This window comes from Procambarus clarkii, chromosome 24, assembly GCF_040958095.1.
Source record: "Procambarus clarkii isolate CNS0578487 chromosome 24, FALCON_Pclarkii_2.0, whole genome shotgun sequence".
NCBI lineage: Eukaryota > Metazoa > Arthropoda > Malacostraca > Decapoda > Cambaridae > Procambarus > Procambarus clarkii.
The window spans coordinates 10,775,039-10,794,644 of NC_091173.1; the positions used below are offsets into that span (position 1 = coordinate 10,775,039).

General features: G+C 38.4%; 2 protein-coding genes across 5 annotated transcripts in view; both read left to right on the plus strand.

Moving 5' to 3' along the window:
- LOC123761723 (ATP-binding cassette sub-family G member 1) overlaps nucleotides 1-5,076 on the plus strand; it is a 148,273-nt gene extending 143,197 nt beyond the window's left edge. For all 4 annotated transcript variants that reach the window (XM_069330605.1, XM_045747861.2, XM_045747862.2 and 1 more), the window contains 2 exons: nucleotides 1,112-1,230; nucleotides 4,686-5,076. In XM_069330605.1, coding sequence (XP_069186706.1) covers nucleotides 1,112-1,230; nucleotides 4,686-4,911 — 345 coding nt within the window. In that variant the 3' untranslated portion in view covers nucleotides 4,912-5,076. The remainder of the gene's footprint in view (nucleotides 1-1,111; nucleotides 1,231-4,685) is intronic.
- A 7,927-nt stretch (nucleotides 5,077-13,003) lies between these two features.
- The window catches only part of LOC138368280 (sericin-2-like), a 52,627-nt gene continuing 46,024 nt past the window's right edge, over nucleotides 13,004-19,606 (plus strand). The window contains exon 1 of the mRNA XM_069330832.1: nucleotides 13,004-13,113. The gene's annotated coding sequence lies outside the window, so the exon portion shown is untranslated. The remainder of the gene's footprint in view (nucleotides 13,114-19,606) is intronic.

Below are 19,606 nucleotides of genomic sequence, written 5' to 3' on the forward strand. Positions count from 1 at the left end.
GAAAAGTACAACCCGTTCTCGCATACTTAATTAGTCTACTTAATCAGCCCGTCCTCCAAAAATGGGGAGGTAAATGTAATGGCACAAATGCAATTATGTACTATTAATAGCAGTCGGGAATTGTACTTGTTTTCACTTGGTATTAAACCATACTGTGAGATATATTGTGAATATTTGAGTTTACCTGAAAAGCTGAATAGAAAACCATGACCTAACCTTCTTAGTGTTTGAAGAAGCATGTTATTGCTTCTCGATTACAATTAGTTCTTAGCCTATAGCTAAATTGATATTAGTTTTATAATAAAACTAAAATATATCGATAAATTGTAAAGTAACTCGGGATATTTTCAAATTTTGTATAAAATATCTATTGTTTAATAAAACAAATTCCTGATATTTAAAACTTGTGTATAGCAAATTGAACTTAAGAGACTCGAAATTTTAGGATGAAGTTTAATAGAAAAAAAGAATAAATGGGGAGGTAAATGTAACAGCCCTAAAAGTGCAATTATGTACTATGTATGACAGTAAGGACATGTACTTGTTACACTTTAATATTAAACAGTTCTGTCAATTCGGAGGATGGGTTGACTTAATACAGCAATACCCTACAGTTTGAGGTCATCTTCCCTAATAGAAGCTTGCTTCTGAAAGGATAATGTTTCTTGTAAATTTTAATCGGGGGGCAAATTTTTGGATGGAACTTTACAAAAGTTATTGTAATTGGAACCATTCCCACTGAAAAACTGTGCCTTGGAATTAAATATACCATCATGTGCAGTATCATTTTTGAATTTGGAATACTGTAAAGCTTGGTAACTTGGATTCTGGTAAACCAAATCTCTGTACTCTGAATAAATTTTACCCATTTTGACCTTTAATCCAAATGGTAAGTTTGTTATAATGAATGCGTAACCTGACTAAAATTAAATGTTAAATTAAAGTTTTCAGAGTTCCTCGTGAAAGTTGATGAACTCGGTGTAGATGTGCTCTATATGATTAAGATTAGAGTAGACCATACTTGAACATGAGTAATGTTCACTTGATTAAAATTATTGTATTAAACTTCAATTAAATAAAATAGTTGAATGCCTTGTTTGTGTATTTTCAGGGTGCCGTTTTCCTTGGTCCCATCACGTCTATACCAGTCCTGCTGTTCTCTGGCTTCTTTGTGAACTTCTCAACCATTCCAATATACCTAAGATGGGTAACCTACATCTCCTACGTGAGGCAAGTAATCTGTAAATTAGTGTGTTTACCATAATTTCTTTTTCATTAAATACTTTGCCAAATACTAAACCTTTTGGTAAAAGTCTGCAGTAGTTGCCAAGGTGGCATTTTAGTAAATCTTAACAAATATGACTAATTTTATTTTTTACTGGCTTGCTCAGAAATGTGCAGTATTTTGACTATCCATCACTCACTGAAATACTCTACAGATCCTTCAATTGTGACTTGAGTATACTTTCCTTGTTGCTGCTGAGGTTGCCCATGTGCTTGAGCCTCCCCTTTTTTGGGCTGTGTGGGGGGGGGGTGCAGGGCAGTGACATTTACTTGTTTTTTTGTTCACTCCTCAATTCATCTCTTCTCGCTCATGGGGTGGGACAGCCAGTTCTCGAATTCAAGAAATACTAATTTTGAATTGATGTAAAAACCTTGCTTCAATGTACCCTTTCATCTTACCTGATATGTCCAAACCCTGACATGCCTGATACCCGAGATGTCCAAAATGCTGAGTGTTAGTGGCTTTGCATGAATGTAAAAATATTAGCTTAGGTAATCTCTCCAACCCATTGTACCTTCTTGTAAATAAGTTTGTTTATAATTATTGGATCATGATGGAAGATCAGGCTCTCTGATGGGGTTTTATGGTGGGCCCAGACCAAGCTTCATCTCGGGGGCTCTATTGATTTTCTCCCTTTCCCAGGCTCTTCACTGGTAGGATTGACCAAGGCCTACCTTGCCACCCCCAAAACTCTCCTTCACCCACTGCTCTATGATCCAAAATGGGGAATCCTCTAATGCCATCAGTTGGCACTTCCACCCATCCTTCCCTGTGTTTCCTGCCAGTAATGTCTCTTCTCCACCTCCCATCTTCATTATTCACTATGATCCTGTCTGACTCTTGGTCACATCTTCCTCCTCAACCGTTCCCTGTCTTTTGGCTTTCCCCAGCATATGGCTGTCTGGGCCGATGTCCATCTTCCTCCCAACTATCCTCATGTCACCTGCTCTTAATTCTCCCTTGCCACCTGAGAAAATGACACTCTCTCGGTACCTTGATGCTTCCACACCTGTCAGACACAAAACCCCGGTCCCTCTCTGGTAAGAAGGCACTAGTCTGATCTTTTTCATACATTTATTCCCATCTTCATATCAAAGAAGTCTGGTCTCGCTCTCAGAGTTGCCATCACCCTGATCCAGAGTACGGCAGCATTTCTCTTCAGCCAAACTCCTTCAACAACCCATCCCCGGGATCTGGACCCCGCCAGATCATGTGCACTCCTTGGCAAAAGTCTCTTGACCCAGCTATCCGATATTTCCCATACGCCCCAATTCGTGGTTTTATGCCAGGTTTTAATGAGCTGCATTTTTTGATTCTGCAGTTTTCATAACTTTCTTGAACATTGCATGGCTCTTCTTTTTTAATACTGTACTGCATTCATTTCCTTCTGTCCTCTACAGCACTTTCTGATAACTTTAATTTCACTTCTCCCTTGATCTGCAATGCTGTTACTTTTGTTCCCGTATTTCAGTCAAACGTATATTCTACTGCTGTGTGTACTTTTTAATTCATTTTGTTAGACAGGAAGCCTCTGCATACATATGCTTTACTTGTATAAATATTCCCTTTTCTCTTCCCCCCCCCCCCCCCCCAGGTCGAACTAATGACCCTCCCCCTTCTCCCCAACCCCCTCCCCCCCTTTTTTTTTTTTTTTTTCCATGAAACCGACACCACCTAGGCTAATGTTTTTTTCTCCAACTGCATTCTGTGGACTTCGTGGTAATCTTCATTCTTCAAGAATTCATCTCTAAACATTAATCTCTACAGATAGGTACCTTTCAACGATGATGGCATTCCCCCTTCAATATGAAGGTAGTGTTCTGAGCACTAATATTTCTAGTTGTCCTAAATGGTCTCTCATCTTCCAATTCCACTGGTATTATTTCTTCCCTTTGTTGACAATATCTGACAATATCTCTGCTGGGATGACTTCTTCTTCCCACAAATGCCAGCTTGCGGTCAATAAGTTGTTCTGGCCCATCAATCATGGCTTAATTCTCTAAAACTGGAACTCTTGTCACTTTTACTTGAAGGCATGTTGTGGCTCTGGTAGTCACCTTTTGTGTAGTGATAATGCCAAACTCTTTGGGTTGAGCTTTACACCCATTTGTCTTTATTACCCAATGTCACTCGCCTTTGAGTTAAATACTCAAAGGGTCTTGCCATATTTAATCTTGTCCCATACTTCCTGGAGAGCTAATAGATGTGTGTGCACTCTGTACTAGTTTTGTCCCGTTTAAACTCTTATGGCTGTCCCACACATTCCTCTGCCTCTCCCTTGACCCGTTGTCATCTGCTTGGATGCCTTCAATATCCTGCAAGGGTGGTTATTTTGCAAGATTCGCTCTAGAATTCTTGTAATATCTTGAAAGACTCTGACCCATATGGTGAAGGCTGATTTCCATCATTTTTTTGACGAGCCTTATCCTTTGTATATTTTTTCCTCGCTCACACACTTGATCTATTCCCAGATGGATCCATGCCTGCTGGCAGTGTTGGCTTCTAAGGTATTTCTTGAGCTGACCTGTGTGCTTGCTTCCACTGAAGTTAGCATCTTTACAGCAGAATTTTATGCAATTTGTCTGCTGTCAGATGCCGCTTCATTATCAACATTCCTTTGTCATTGAATCTCCCGGTGCCCTCATTGCTCTGAAGTCTTTTAACCCTTTTGCATCCCGTAGTGATAAAAATCTAATGCTGGATATTTGTCTAGCAGATACGATGAAACTCCAATTCTGGGTGGCTATACAGTATTCAAAGCCATATTAGTTGCTTCAAAGGAACTTGTAGATATGCCACTTTAGATGCCGACCATGCTTGTGAAGTTTCCTGAAAGGGGATTACTTATTCATGTTTCTACTCGGTCATTCATTCTACAATCTCTTATTGTAATCTTGGACCGTTGACATGGTCATTGTGCTAACATTACAGGTAACAAACTGCATACTCTTAACACTTCAGCAATCCAACCTCTCCTCGGGTACCTGACTATAAACATCCTGGGCTTGCCAGGCTCCCTCAGCCAGTTTTCACTTTTACCTGAACTAGGAAGAAACCATGGCAACTAGTAGAGCCTTGACAAAATACAGGAAGAATTGGTAAATTTTGAATACCTATACAAGGCTACCATCTTGATTTCAAATTCTCAATATTTATACAGTATTTAAAATGTTAGCTGTATGGTAGTTTTCCACAGTATTGAATAGATATTTTGATAAAAAATGTTGGTCTTGTCACTGAAGTGGACTGTTAACAAGTTCTTATTAGTTTGAACTTGGTCATATTGTAATGAAACCTTGAAGCACTGGCAGGTAAATATCGCACATAGCATGATGCAGTACTGAAGGTGCAAGTAATAAATATTAGTTTCATTAATTTACTGAACATTTATTTTTCACAGGTATGGATTTGAAGGAACGTTACTCAGCATATACGGGTTCGACAGAAAGCCTTTGCACTGCTCAGAGGCATACTGCCACTACAAATCGCCAAAAAAATTCCTTGAAGAAATGGACATAGCAGGGGCAGAGTTCTGGGTAGATTTTGTAGTCCTTTTTGCATTTTTCATCTTCTTGCGAACAGTAGGCTACTTTGTTCTGCGGTGGAAACTAAAGGCAGAACGTTAAGTTTTGACAATATAATGGTCCCCCAAGTTTAGTTGGTGAATGTTTGGAATGTTAAATACTGAACGTCAGTGTGAGCTGCTTGAAATGGACAAATACTAGAAAACTTGAGTGGCCACTTTGGTGCCTGGTGTGATAAAAAAAAAAAGGGGGTTAGTGAACCACAAATGGAAAGTGTAGTCTTTCATTGTGCATTGTACGTGTTTTACGGTATGTGAAATTCTTCTGGAAAGTGTATACATTGGATGCAGCTATTTTTTCATAGTCTTCTCCTGTAGGCATTTCCCTGGACTCGAATAGCTTACAGGCAGAAGATTCTTGATCATGATTACATTAACAAGGTTGTAGTCTTCCAGGTGAAGGTTATAGCATGATGGTAGCATTATGAACTGCTGCATAGAGCTGCTAATGTCCCAGTTCTTAGAGTTGAAACAGTGCCAGGGAAATATACTTTCAATGATGCCAGTCATTAAAAGTATATTTTAAAGTTTAAATTTTTAAAGGAAAAGTGCACTTGAGCTCCATTTTGTTGATCCTCAGGGTGAAGGTGGTTTATTGTGGAGGAAAAGTGTTCTAATTATAGAAAGTGACGACGTTACCTTGGATCGGCTGAATTCTTCATTGAGAAGGCTTTCCACAAGAGGTACTCGACTACTGCCGACATGCATTTCGTAGCTTCCTTTGTGCGTGAATTGGCACCGTTTTATAATTTTAACGGTTGCAGTATTTGTTATAAAAATTGTTTTAAATCTTGACACATGTTCCTTGGCTCTGTTCAAAAATGTGATGCAGCAAGGCAAGTACTCTTAAAGAGTTGGGCATACTTATAACATCAGTTTATTTTATTTTGGTCATAGTTCTTGACAAACCTGCAAGAATCTTTGGGCCGGATGTGGAATAGACGAGGGTTGTGCCATGTAGTTATTCCTGGATTACTGTGACAACTTGTGGAGTAGTTTTACTTTATCTCCAAAGTAAAATTGTAAGCCTTGCACATCACTTTGTACATTAAAGAAATTTAGTTTTTAGTAGGGTGAATGTTGGAGGCATGTATATAATTATCATAATGAAGTTTAGCTTCAAAACACGCAAATTCCCAGCAAATTTTGGTTAATTTTTAACTACAGTTCAGTTAATTAAAAATTAAAATGTTAAGATACTGAATTTGGATTGCCGTGACTCCTAAATCTGGAAGGCACTAATGTAAATAAGCTTGTCTGTTGCCCTGTTAACATTACCCTTTCCAGGGTAATGTGTCAATCATTTATGGTTCCTTGACCAATATCATAAATTCAGCTGCTAGTCTGTTTGCTGGGTATTTGATTAAACTTGCCAATTTCCACAACTCGCCTTCTCATTCTTTGACTTCCATGAAATCAAATGACTGGGATATACTTATGTACAGTGAGATTGTATTGGTTTTTAATAAGTATATTTCATAAGGACTGTATCCTTTGTATACTAGTGTATAGAGGATGAATGGCATTGTAACTGTGATTTAATTCTTATAAAGATTTTTTTTGGTAGGCAAACAGTTTATTGAACTCCCAGGGGTCATATAAACTTGTACAGTAATTAACACTTGTTTGTTGTGCCCTAATCACCAAGATTTAAAACATAAGATTTCAGAGTTATTTGACAAAATTCTTTTGCCTAGGACTTTCATGCAAACTAATAGGTTTGTTTTTGCAAACAAATTGGCAAACGTTTGCCAATTTGGTTTTAATTTGCCATATAACTTGTTTGGCTTAACATGCAGGAATAACGCTCAGATCACTATTTTGCTTATACCATATAATGAAATTTTACACATTCCACTTTTAGATTTTGTTGATGGCTCTAAATTGTGGCTTTCTAAAATTTTAAATTTACAATATAGAGTAAAAAAGAATGTCTATGAAGTTAATGTACACTAAGTATAATTCCTACAGATTACTACATAAACACTGAAATAATAATGATTGGCTTTGTCAACCTAAGGGCAATGTCTCTCAATATTGTAATGGTCGTCCAGCTACACGAAGTGTGGGTGGTTGTTGACTCTATGCATTGTGCCTCTTTAGTATAGTTAATGAGAAATCTCATGCAAACAACACAATCTCTGGGTCCATTATAATAATCTGATGGCTTTAAACAGATTTAAGCCAATAATGCTTTCCTAAGGCTCATTTTCCTTTTGGACAGATTCCCCCTAGGAATACTAAAGTAGCCATGGCTTGGACATTTGATAATTTGCTAATAATAAATTGATTTTTGCACCTTTGCACAATATATACCATGTAAATAAATGTGCCTTTTTGAATTCTCTATTTATGGCAATGTCACTAAGACTGTCACAAAGCATAGTTTCTAGATATTAAGAGTAGATATAAATTTTAGATCTGGACAAATTCCTATTAGTACTTGATCATTTTTGTTGTAGAAAAAATTATTTAAAAATCTGTGCGAGAACTATAGGTTGAATAACTTTCAACCATGATGAATGACCAGACTGACAATATTTTTAATGTTCTGAAACTTGAGCCTAAAGCTTCATTAGTAACAGCAGTAGGTTAGAGCAAACAAGAAGTCTTGTGATGGGGGTGGATTATTCTGTTGCAGCATAATATTAGTGAATTAATATACAGAATGTAATCCTTTAGCTGCAATGTGTGCAGCTATGTTTACAAAATTACTCATTCCAATTGCTTCTCCAAATCTGATGTTACATGTTTATTATAAATTTTAATGTAGCTTAAACTTCTGAATAAAGGTTAGGTTTTGATACATTGGTCTTAGAATTTTGTGAAGTTATTTTGATGAACCGTGGGACGACAAATTAATGTATCTAGCATAATAATGAAAAGCAAATCTCCTGTACCAGGAATAAATGTCTGAATTGGGGTAAGATGTTGAGACTTGTGTAAGAGTTTTGTACAGGTTAATTTGTATTCGTATTTTCATAATATTCATAATTAACTGCTCGGTGCTTACCGAGGCCACGTCATAACTTGCCTGAACATTGGATTTGACAATTATGGCTGGATTTAGAAAATGGGTTATACATTAACCAGGTGCGTTGTAAACCCACAAGACACACGTAAGGGAAAGGGGGGGGGGGAGGTGATTTGTTTACAGAAAACTTGGAAGCAAATTTTGTCCATAAAAATTTTTGGCTTGTAATTCAAATAATAAGTTAAGGTATCTTCAGCTTGTATGCCAAGGTAGAGCTGCATACAGTATCTGCTCTCTCAACTTGTATCCTTTGGAACACTTGAGAAACACTAGATTTTTTATGAATTTTAATTTCTTGGCTACATAGATGGAGCAGTTTTTTGTAAATATTGATCGAATTTTAACTGTACAGTATTCGGCAGTAAAAAAAAAAAAAAAAAATTCCCCATATTTTATTGTTTTGTATAATTGGTATTTTAATGTCTTTCATGGACCAAGAATGAAAGTGTTTACTTTGTTGGGCACATAATTTTCTTGTACATATACATTGTCATGATCAGCAGCAGTATTTTTGTTAGCCATATCAAAGGTAAATGTGTACATTTGGCTGCTTGATACTTCTGTATGCAGTGCATTTACTACAATTAATAGAAATAAAAATAAATTCAAAGACTATTGTTTTAAGACCCAAATGTTAAGTTTGGTAAATTTTCACGTTTTTGAAGGTCAAATATAGAAACTATTGTTAAATTAGACTTGACTTTATTCTTATTGTCTGTTTAATTGAATTGGTCTTTATGGTAACTTTAATGCACTACTTGGAATTTCTGCCGCTTCGCCAGGAACAGTTGCCTAGTGCTCATCCTGGTCACCTCGTGTTGTATCGACCTCCAGTTTTTACTAGTGCTCTTGTCTTGACCGCTTTCTTAATCCAGAATTTTACTTTTACATTTTCTCTCTAAATTAAATTTTCTATTAGATTTAATTTAGTTAATTTTTCTTCATTAAATTTTTATTTAATTCTACTGAATTGCATGTTCACTTTCACAAACTGTGGTAGATGGTTGGAACAAGTGAGAAGGTGGAGACCAAAACAGTAGTTTCAAAGCATTACACGAGTGTTAGGAAGATGGGACGCCCCAAGCATAGCGCTCTTCCTTTTACGTTTGGGTAATTACATTATGTACAATACATTCTACTCTCCCTCCGCATCTCTTGAACTTGTTACTTGAGCCCATCCTTTTAGGGGATTTCTAACATGCAATTCCTATGGGGTGATAATCTGGGGCCAGATTCACGAAGCAGTTACGCAAGCACTTACAAACCTGTACGTCTTTCCTCGGTCTTTGGCAGCTTTGTTTACAATTATTAAACGGTTAATGAGCTCCAAAGCACCAGGAGGCTTTTTATAACAGTTGATTGGCAAGATTTCATGCTTGTAAACTGTTTAATAAATGTAACCAAACCCGTCAAAGATTGCAGAAAGATGTACATGTTTGTAAGTACCTGTACTGTACTTACGTAACTGCTTCATGAATCTGGCCCCTGGTCTTTTTAAATCGGTCCTCATTTTGACTTGCAGAATTTTGAAGAGCAGGCTCATAATTATTTAATAACCTAAAGTAATTGCTGAAGTGTAATTACAGGATGAGAGCTTTGTTCATGGTGTCCTGTCTTCCCAGCAGTGTAGGCACTTGGTAACAATCAGTCCAGTAACCTGAAAATCTCTAATCTGCAAGATTTTAGATTAAAGTTTTTCTTGGTATTTTTAACCAAAATTATATTTAGTTAGGTGTTTTAAGGTTAAGAAATCTGAATATTTGGCTACCTATGCTCATACAAATTACATTAAAACATTGAATTGATAAACAAAGCAAATGTAATATTACGACAAATAAGACAAAGAAAATACATGTACAGGCTGAACATTTGATTTCTCCAAAAATATAGGAATTTTTTCTTAAATCATGTGTGACTGGGTCAAGGAAGACTGGAATGGTATAGCAAAGCCACACTCGGCCATACCATTACAGATCCCCACACTCGCTACTGGCATCAGTGATTACTAACACCCACACACCACTTACCACCTATAGGGTGAACACAATCCAGTCATGATCTAATAGTGTGTGACTGTGGGTCATGAGGATATAGAGCCACCTCACTTGGAAACAGTCATTTTCACAGCAACACCATCCTACTGAATCCCTACACACTACTGTAAGGATAGGGATGTCTATCAATATTCTATCAATATTTGATAGAGACAAACCTCTCTATCTTCTATCTTCTAGCTTTGGCAGATTTAATGCCTCTAGCCTCTCTTAAGATATGGGCTCCATACAACCACTGCATATTCAAATTTGGGTCTCGCAAAACTCGTGAACAGTTTCTGTATTTCACCATCTATATATTTAAAAGCAATTCTAAAGTTAGAAAACATAACATATGTTAGTCACACTGTCTTTCGTGTTCCTCTGGTGACAGTCTAATATCCAGAACCACCCCTAGATCCTTCTTTGTCAGAGTTTTTTAATGCCTTTCCAAGTAATTTGTAGATTGTGTCTAGTGTATTTTCTCCAATTCCACATTCCATAATGTGGGATTTCTTTATATTGAATTCCATTTACCAACTGTTGCTCCATACACTCATTTCTTCTAGGTCATCTTGAAGGACATGACAATAATTTAAGTCTCCTCCCTAGTAGCTTAGCATAATCAACAAACATGATTATATAATTCTGAAATTCCTTCCGGTAGATTGTTTGTGTAGACTATGAACATTACTGGTGAAAGAAATGAACCCTGTGGTACTTTGCTAGGAACACACACAGTCTGAAACTGTATGTTGCTTCTGATGACTGCCCTCATTTTTCAATAAAAAAAAGTTTGATCTAGGTTTGCAGTCTGCCTGTCATCCCTACAGCATGTTCCAGTTTGCAAAGCTACCTTTTGTGACATTGTCAAAACCCATTTTTTTTCCAGATCCAGATAAATGCAGGCAACCCCACCATCTCTTTCCTGTAGAATCTATGGCTATATCATAAATACTAAGTAGGTTTGCTACACAGGATCTCCCTTTTTGGAAACCTTACTGTCTGTTGTATATTTTTTCTCCAGGTACCTATCCATTTGGCTTAAAAAAAATTCTAGTGTTTTGACTACCATGCTTGTCAATGATAAGGGTATACAATTTAGAGGTCTTCTATGCTACCATTTTTGTAGATTGGGGGAAGGTGTGTGTGTTTTATTTTTAATAAAATTAGGGATACACAGCAATGTGCTGCTGCCCTATTCTGTATGAGATATTACACAGTGTAGATCAAAAACTAGCTATAAGTTCATCCAATATTCCCATCTCACAGGCTGGTTAGTCATACATGGAACCAGGGGAGAAAATATCAGCTTCAATACAAAAACAAATCAACTAAAAAATAAAAACAAATGACTAAATAGCAGGTGAGAACATAAAATGTAAGTGCGCATCAGCTATTAGCCCCCACTAGTAAAATCTGGGTACAACATAAGAATATCTTCCAATATTTCTGAGTGTATGAAATAATTTCAGAGCTCAAAGTACCTCATACCATTAGGTCTGAAGTCACTTATAACAGGGCAATCACAGATATAGTGTTGGAGAGTATGTCCCAGCTCTTGTTCACATAGTTAACAATTGGAATGTTCACCATTGGGAGAGTTATTACCTGTAGCCACCTGGCATAGATATCCCAGTCTAATTCTAGCAATTACAATATCACAGTCTAGTGGATGTTTTATGCTGCCCGTACATATAATTCTCCATTCTAAACATGCCATTGCTCTTTATACTTGTGCTTTCTAGTCTTTGTGTGTCAGGGACTGCTCTTCTGTGAAGGGTGAGATTGGGGTGTGGGGAGGGTGCGTGATGATGGGATCGCGGTAAACTGTGTTTGAGATGGAGAAGTTGTGTGGGAGGAGGCGGCAGGAATGATTGGTCTGGGGAAGAGTAGGGAAAGGTGTAGATGGGTGTAGGTGTATGAGTGTGCGTGTATGTGTGGGTGTAATTACCTAAGTGTAGTTACAGGATGAGAGCTACGCTCGTGGTGTCCCGTCTTCCCAGCACTCTTTGTCATATAACGCTTTGACAAAGAGTGCTGGGAAGACGGGACACCACGAGCGTAGCTCTCGTCCTGTAACTACACTTAGGTAATTACACCCACACATACACCTACACCCATCTACACCTTGTAGATGGGTGTAGGTGTATGAGTGTACGTGTATGTGTGGGTGTAGGTGTATGAGTGTGCGAGTATGTGTGGGTGTAGGTGTATGAGTGTGCGTGTATGTGAGGGTTTAGGTGTATGTATTCACCTAGTTGTTCTTGCGGGAGTTGGGCTCTGTTCTTTCGGCCTGCCTCTCAACTGTCAATCAACTGTAACTAACTACTAATTTATTTATTTTTTCCCACACACACATACACACACACAGACAGACACCCCAGGACGCAGCTGCTACATGTATATAGTTTAGATGTACAAGATGGAGAGTGTATGAAGATGTAACAATAATAATAATAATACTATTTAATCATAAGATAAGCACATTTATAAAACATAATACAGTCTGTTCACCCAGGTGAACAGGGGTTCCATACAAAATAGTCACAATACAATGTGTATTGAAGACAGCAACAGTGATGGAGAAAGACAAGGAGGAAGTTTGTGTGTGTTCTGGGCACTGGGTCGTCCCGGGCACCGCCGGGTAACCCACTACTAGGGTTATAACCCTATAGAACTACCTACCTGTGCAAGCTGTTAATGCTAAGACATTACTATAGTTTAAAATCTTGATAAAATTTACCTGAATTTACCTGGGGCTACTGAAACACTAATAGCCTCGACGAGGACAGGAAAACGGCGGCTTGTCAAAAAGTCGCTCCTCCCCCCCCATTTGCCCTGATTTTTTGACTATATGTCTAGCTTTTCTCGTTATTAATCTAAATGTTTCCCATAGTTAAAATAACAGTTTGTTTTATTTGTGTTAATTTTTATGTTTCATTTGTAAGTGTGTGCAAGTATGTTAAATTGAGCATTAGTAAATGTATATACTTTGTGTGTGTAAAGTTTTCCCGCGCGTTTTGGTGAGGGCGCGCGTGCACCCGCCAAGGACAGAGACGGGCGAGACTTCGCCCAGGGCGGGTGTGTGAGGGGTGCGCTCGTCAGGCGCCCCTCTCACTGTGTCTGGCTATTTCCTTCAGTTACCCCACTGTACTTAACTTCCCTCGTCCATCTGGTAAGTGAAACTTTTCCATGATGTGTCTGTACAAGATAGGTGTGACGCGGGTTGTTATGCCCACAGATAAGGTCTTTATTTGTCGATGTTAACAAGCATTTACCAGTCTTCTGACCATTTGTGGAGTTCATGTAGATCTCTCTCTGTAAGGCTTCAATATCATTTTCATTTCCCACTTTACCATGAATATTTGTCATCTGCAAAATTGATCCCGTGGCTTGTAATATTCTCATCTGTCATTTGATGTATATGAGGAAAAAGGGTTGGTCCTAAAATGGACCTCCTAGGTGGTAACGCACTAACTACATTTCTCCAATCACGTTCATTCCCATTTAGTACGACCTTTCGATGTCTTGGTTTTAACCACTGTTTTATCAATTGTAGTATTCTGCCATTTATTCCATGTACCTGTAATTTCCTTGCCAGTCTTTCATTTGGTACGTTTTCAAAGGATTTGATAAAATCCAGGTATACTACATAACCTTTTGAGTAACTTGTTACTGTTTCCCAAAATGTGAGCAGGTTTGTAAGGTAGGATCTGTTTATAACAAACCCATGTTGCGTCCATTTTACAAGAATGTTCGCTAAAAGATGATGAATGATTCCATCCCTTGGAATTCTCTCCATGAGCTTACAGATGTGGAATATGAAGCTGATAGGTTGGTAGTTTCCTGTTATGCTTTTTCTGCCGTTTTTTTAATAGGTGTGACATTTGCATATTTCCTATCTAGGGATTGGAAATATGCAATTGATTGTTAAAACCCATGAAACAGCCTACATACATATATATATACATATATGTATGTATATATATATATGTATACATATATTATTAAATATGACCGAAAAAGTAAGATTAATAATTATAACACGAATTTTCTCAATCTTTCGTACATTTCTTTTCACTGTTGGTGGTAATTCAAAAATCAATTCTCCAAAATTCATTTTTATTTCTAGTCTGACGCGACACTTGAGCACGTTTCGTAAAACTTATTACATTTTCAAAGACTTTAGTTTACACAAACACAACTGAATAGAACTTGCACATCTCCGATTTGTTTATATCTACATTTGAGTGAGGTGGATGGGGTGAGGTGGTATTAATAGGGTATTAATTTCATCAACACAAGACAGAACACGAAACAATGGGTATTGAATGGAAGTGATTGCAGAAAGCCTATTGGTCCATATTTCTTGATGCTTCTATATTGGAGCGGAGTCTTGAGGTGGGTAGAATATAGTTGTGCATTAATTGGCTGTTGATTGCTGGTGTTGACTTTTTAATGTGTAGTGCCTCGCAAACGTCAAGCCGCCTGCTATCGCTGTATCTATCGATGATTTCTGTGTTGTTTACTAGGATTTCTTTGGCGATGGTTTGGTTGTAGGAAGAGATTATATGTTCCTTAATGGAGCCCTGTTGCTTATGCATCGTTAAACGCCTAGAAAGAGATGTTGTTGTCTTGCCTATATACTGTTTTTTTTGGAGCTTACAGTCCCCAAGAGGGCATTTGAAGGCATAGACGACGTTGGTCTCTTTTAAAGCGTTCTGCTTTGTGTCTGGAGAGTTTCTCATGAGTAGGCTGGTCGTTTTTCTGGTTTCATAGTAAATCGTCAGTTGTATCCTCTGATTTTTGTCTGTAGGGATAACGTTTCTATTAACAATATCTTTCAGGACCCTTTCCTCCGTTTTATGAGCTGTGGAAAAGAAGTTCCTGTAAAATAGTCTAATAGGGGGTATAGGTGTTGTGTTAGTTGTCTCTTCAGAGGTTGCATGGCGTTTCACTTTCCTTCTTATGATGTCTTCGACGAAACCATTGGAGAATATATTATATATATATATATATATATATATATATATATATATATATATATATATATATATATGTCGTACCTAGTAGCTAGAACGCACTTCTCAGCCTAATATGCAAGGCCCAATTTGCCTAATAAGCCAAGTTTTCATGAATTAATGTTTTTTCGGCTACCTAACCTAACCTAACCTATAAAGATTGGTTGGGTTAGGTTAGGTTAGGTAGGGTTGGTTAGGTTCGGTCATATATCTACGTTAATTTTAACTCCAATAAAAAAAAATTGACCTCATACATAATGAAATGGGTAGCTTTATCATTTCATAAGCAAAAAATTAGAGAAAATATATTAATTCAGGAAAAATTGGCTTATTAGGCAAGTCGGGCCTTGCATAGTAGGCTGAGAAGTGCGTTCTGGCTACTAGGTACGACATATATATATATATATATATATCTATATATACACATATATATATATATATTATAATATAATATATATAATATTATAATATATATTATAATATATATTATAATATATATTATAATATTATAATATATATTGAATGATTCCTTCTGAAGATGTATTAATATACGAAAGTACTTAAGGAAATTCCTGTTTCAATTCGTCCTCCGTGGTCTGATGCTGTCACATTTTTCATCACGTTAATTTTCGTGATTTACACACACACACACACACACACATATAGATATATATAATATAAAATATAATCTATCCTACACCCATCATAGAAATAATACCACAAATATAAGTATAGTCTGCAATTATTGTATTGTTGAAAACCGCCGAGCGTCCCACTGACATCGGCAGGTCCTTACAGCACCCCCACAGCCAGCCAAGTGAATGAATCTGCAGCGCGCGTTTTCTATCCAACCGCCAGCGTTCCAATAATATTCATTTTAAAATCTTATTTGCACTTTATGTATTCCTTTGTCTCATTGAGTTTCAAACGGGTTTCTTATATTTAACATTTACTTTTTCACATATTTTTGCAATCATTGAATGTACATGAGACGATTTTTAATCTTTAATTGAACTAATGTTTATATTCTTTTAGAAGGGAACATCCTCACACTAACGATGCACTGCACATGTGCAGACCTAGGGCCAGATTCACGAAGCGGTTACTCAAGCGCTTACGAACGTGTACATCTTTCCTCAATCTTTGACGGCTTTGGTTACATTTATTAAACAGTTTACAAGCCTGAAAACTTCCCAGTCAACTGTTGTTATTGTTATAAACAGCCGCCTGGTGCCTCGGAGCTCATTAACTGTTTAATAATTGTAAACAAAGCCGCCAAAGATTGAGAAGATGTACAGGTTCGTAAGTGCTTGCGTAACTGCTTCGTGAATCTGGCCCCTAGCCACTGCGCTGAATTCAAATGCCTTTCCCTTACAAAGATACACAGTTATCAACACTAACACATTCTTTCAAGAAGGACCCCTTCCTTCCCTTCCTTATGCTGAGGATGTGTTGGGGTGACTGAGAATAATAATAATAATTCATTGTGTCAGGGGACAGGAAACCAGAGTGTATTCATACACGTTAGGCTTATATCGAGCCCCCCCCCCACCAAGGTTGAATTACTGACCCCACCCAGGATGGAACCCCACAACAAACTGACCAACTCCTGTGTACCTACTTATTGCTAGATGTACAGACCATTACGTGAAACGAAATGTGCCTAGCCATTTCTGTCCCACCCAGGATTCGAACTCAGAATTCTCGATTGTGCATAGAGAACGAACCTGACTATAGTACCGGGCAACCCGTCCTTTAAACAAAGACCCAGAGTCCATTCTATGCACTCGCCAACCCCCCTGTTTATGAATGGAAAAACGGTTTACAAAACTCACACACCAGCCCGTCCTTCAAACAAAGACCCAAAAGTGATTCCAGCCAATCGCCAAACCCCCTATTTTTGAATGAAAAACAGGTTATACAAGACTCGCAACTGATTTCGTACGAACACTTCCGGAACAAGTGCTTCACTGACGAATTTTGTTCGAACCACAACGCTATAAATGCTTCACCCACGTACTACAGCACCAGGTTTAGGTTCGCCAACAGAACCTAAACACCTAACCTAACCCCTGCCTATATATGCACAATATGCTAATATATTATAATATTAATTTATATTTGAGAAAATTCCAGTTTTGAATGAACAGCATGTAAACATTTATGAATGCGCCAGTGGGGTCGACCGCTGGATGTAATAGACTTGAGTCGAGGACGGGTTGCACACACACAACCCGTCCTCGACTTGAGTCCATTCCATCCAGCAGTCGATCCCACAGACGCATTCACAAATTTTAAAATGCTTTTCATTCAAAATGAGTTTCTCAAATATAAATTAATATTATAATAGTATATTGTGTATATATAGACAGAGGTTAGGTGTTTTGGCTCTGTTGGCCATTATTTATATTTGTGAAGCATTTGAAGCGTGGGTGAAGCATTTACAGCGTTGAGATTCGAACAAATTTCGTCAGTGAAGCACAATAGGTACCTGCGAGTTAAAAGCTTTTACGGGCTGCTTCCTGGGGGGTGTTCAAATTTACAATGTAATTTAATAAAAAAAAATGTAAAAATTTATGAATGCGTCTGTGGGGTCGACTGCTGGATGTAATGGACTCGAGTCGAGGACGGGTTGGCCCTACCGGATGTGTTGAGCGAGTCGGAGGACATGTTGATACAAGAAAGTGACAAGATACAAGAAATATAGTTTGTTGTATCTTGCCACTCTCGAAGAATTTCTCTGATACAAGAATGTGGCAAGACAAAGGTGAGAAAGGTGTGGGTGGCGAGGAAGAGCTTGGCAGTGAGAGCAGTCTCCCGTACACACACACACACACACACACACACACACACACACACACACACACACACACACACACACACACACAGAGGAAAGTGTTACAACCGGTGCTTGTATTCTCCCAAGATCTTTTGAGCAGCAGGTGTAGGGTTGGGACCAGACTGACACACACCCGCAGGGACCATCACATTGATCTCTCCTCCGCCCACTGCTCCACCCACCTCATCCTACATGCCACCACCCCAAAACACCACCTTACCAACCTCGCCTAAATATCTTGGGGTATTTCCTTAACGCGCGAGTTGACATATGGTTTGTTACTGCGCATGCGCCGTAATTGACGCATGCGCACTTCGCATGACACATTGACATTTTGCAATGAGGGCACCGCATCGGTCAGCGGAGCCCACGCACTGCGCTCTGCCGGTTAAAACCTTCCGTTGTTTAAATCGTTATTTCTTGTATTCCCGTATTGAAATGTGGGTGGTGGTCTCCGTAGACTGCTGGCTTACCTGTTATGATCTTTCGACTCTCTTCAACCTTTTAGTCCTTGAGTACATCCTCGTAATGTAGCCAGAGTTTGCAAGCACTGAACACGTTAACCTGCATGACTAACTATCCTGCGAGATGGGGATCTGTACATCTCATATCTGGCTCTTCACACAAATTGTGTAACCATTCATATTGTCTATAGATGCAAAAATCCTCGTTTTCTATGCTTGGGTTAAGTTAGGTGAGGGGTGACTTAGGTCAGGTAAGGTGGACTTTGTAGGTTGTGGCACATCGGGAGAACTGTCTCCATGTATACACTTGTAGCTAGTGCGTCTGTATTCCTCAATACAAAATAGGTGTATGTAGTAAACCTGTATAATTCTCCCCTGTATCTGAAATAGATACTTTTGTCATATCCTGTGTTCCCTCAATGTTAATGAATGCAAGTTAACTGTTAAGAATGTTATCTTTTATAGCGTGGACGTTATACTGCAACATTCAGGGTCAACACATCTCTTGGCTATAATGTCAAGGGTCGAAACATAGCCGTACCAAGTGGAGAGAGGTTAGCTGCATCATATTTGCTCCTCCCACGCACTTGTTGCATCATTTTGATTCTCCCACACACACTCCCACATACTTGAGAAACTATATTTGACCCTCCAACACTAGTTGCATCACATTTGACATTGCCATTCTCGTTGCATCACACTTTGCCGGGGTGGGATCATACCCCACACACGTGTGGCGTTATGGCATATGGCTCCACCTTCTCACACTTCTCTATGAATCATATTTGAGTCTCCCGACAACACTAGTGAGGACCATCTGGAATTGTCAGCTAGCAACAGTAGTGAAGGGAGGCAGGTATGAGAGTCAGCATCAACAGTAGTCAGAGGAGACAGGTGTAGACAGCCAGCAACAGTAGGGAAAGGAGACTGACATTTATTGTGTAAATATTGAGTTCCAACACAATCTTTAACCCCACAACTCTGCTCTACAACCCCTCCACGCCATCTCCCTCCTCAACCTCTTGTTTTATCCATTATTCCCGATACATGTTACCCTTGGTGTGGCTTTAATGCTCTGTAAATGTTATGGGAATATAAGACTATTGTTAGCGCTAGCGGGGTATAACATCAATGAAGATCAATGCTCAGAATTCGACGGTCGACGTCCCTGACGCATCATACAAGACGCCGGGAATCGATCGCTCTAAGAGAGTGACACTTGCCGTCTTTATTTTGCAAGTCAAATAACACTGAATGAAACGCATAATTTGTTAATGATTTTAATATATATACACATACACAACAATAATTATAAAAACACTGATCCAAGTATACGGAAAAACC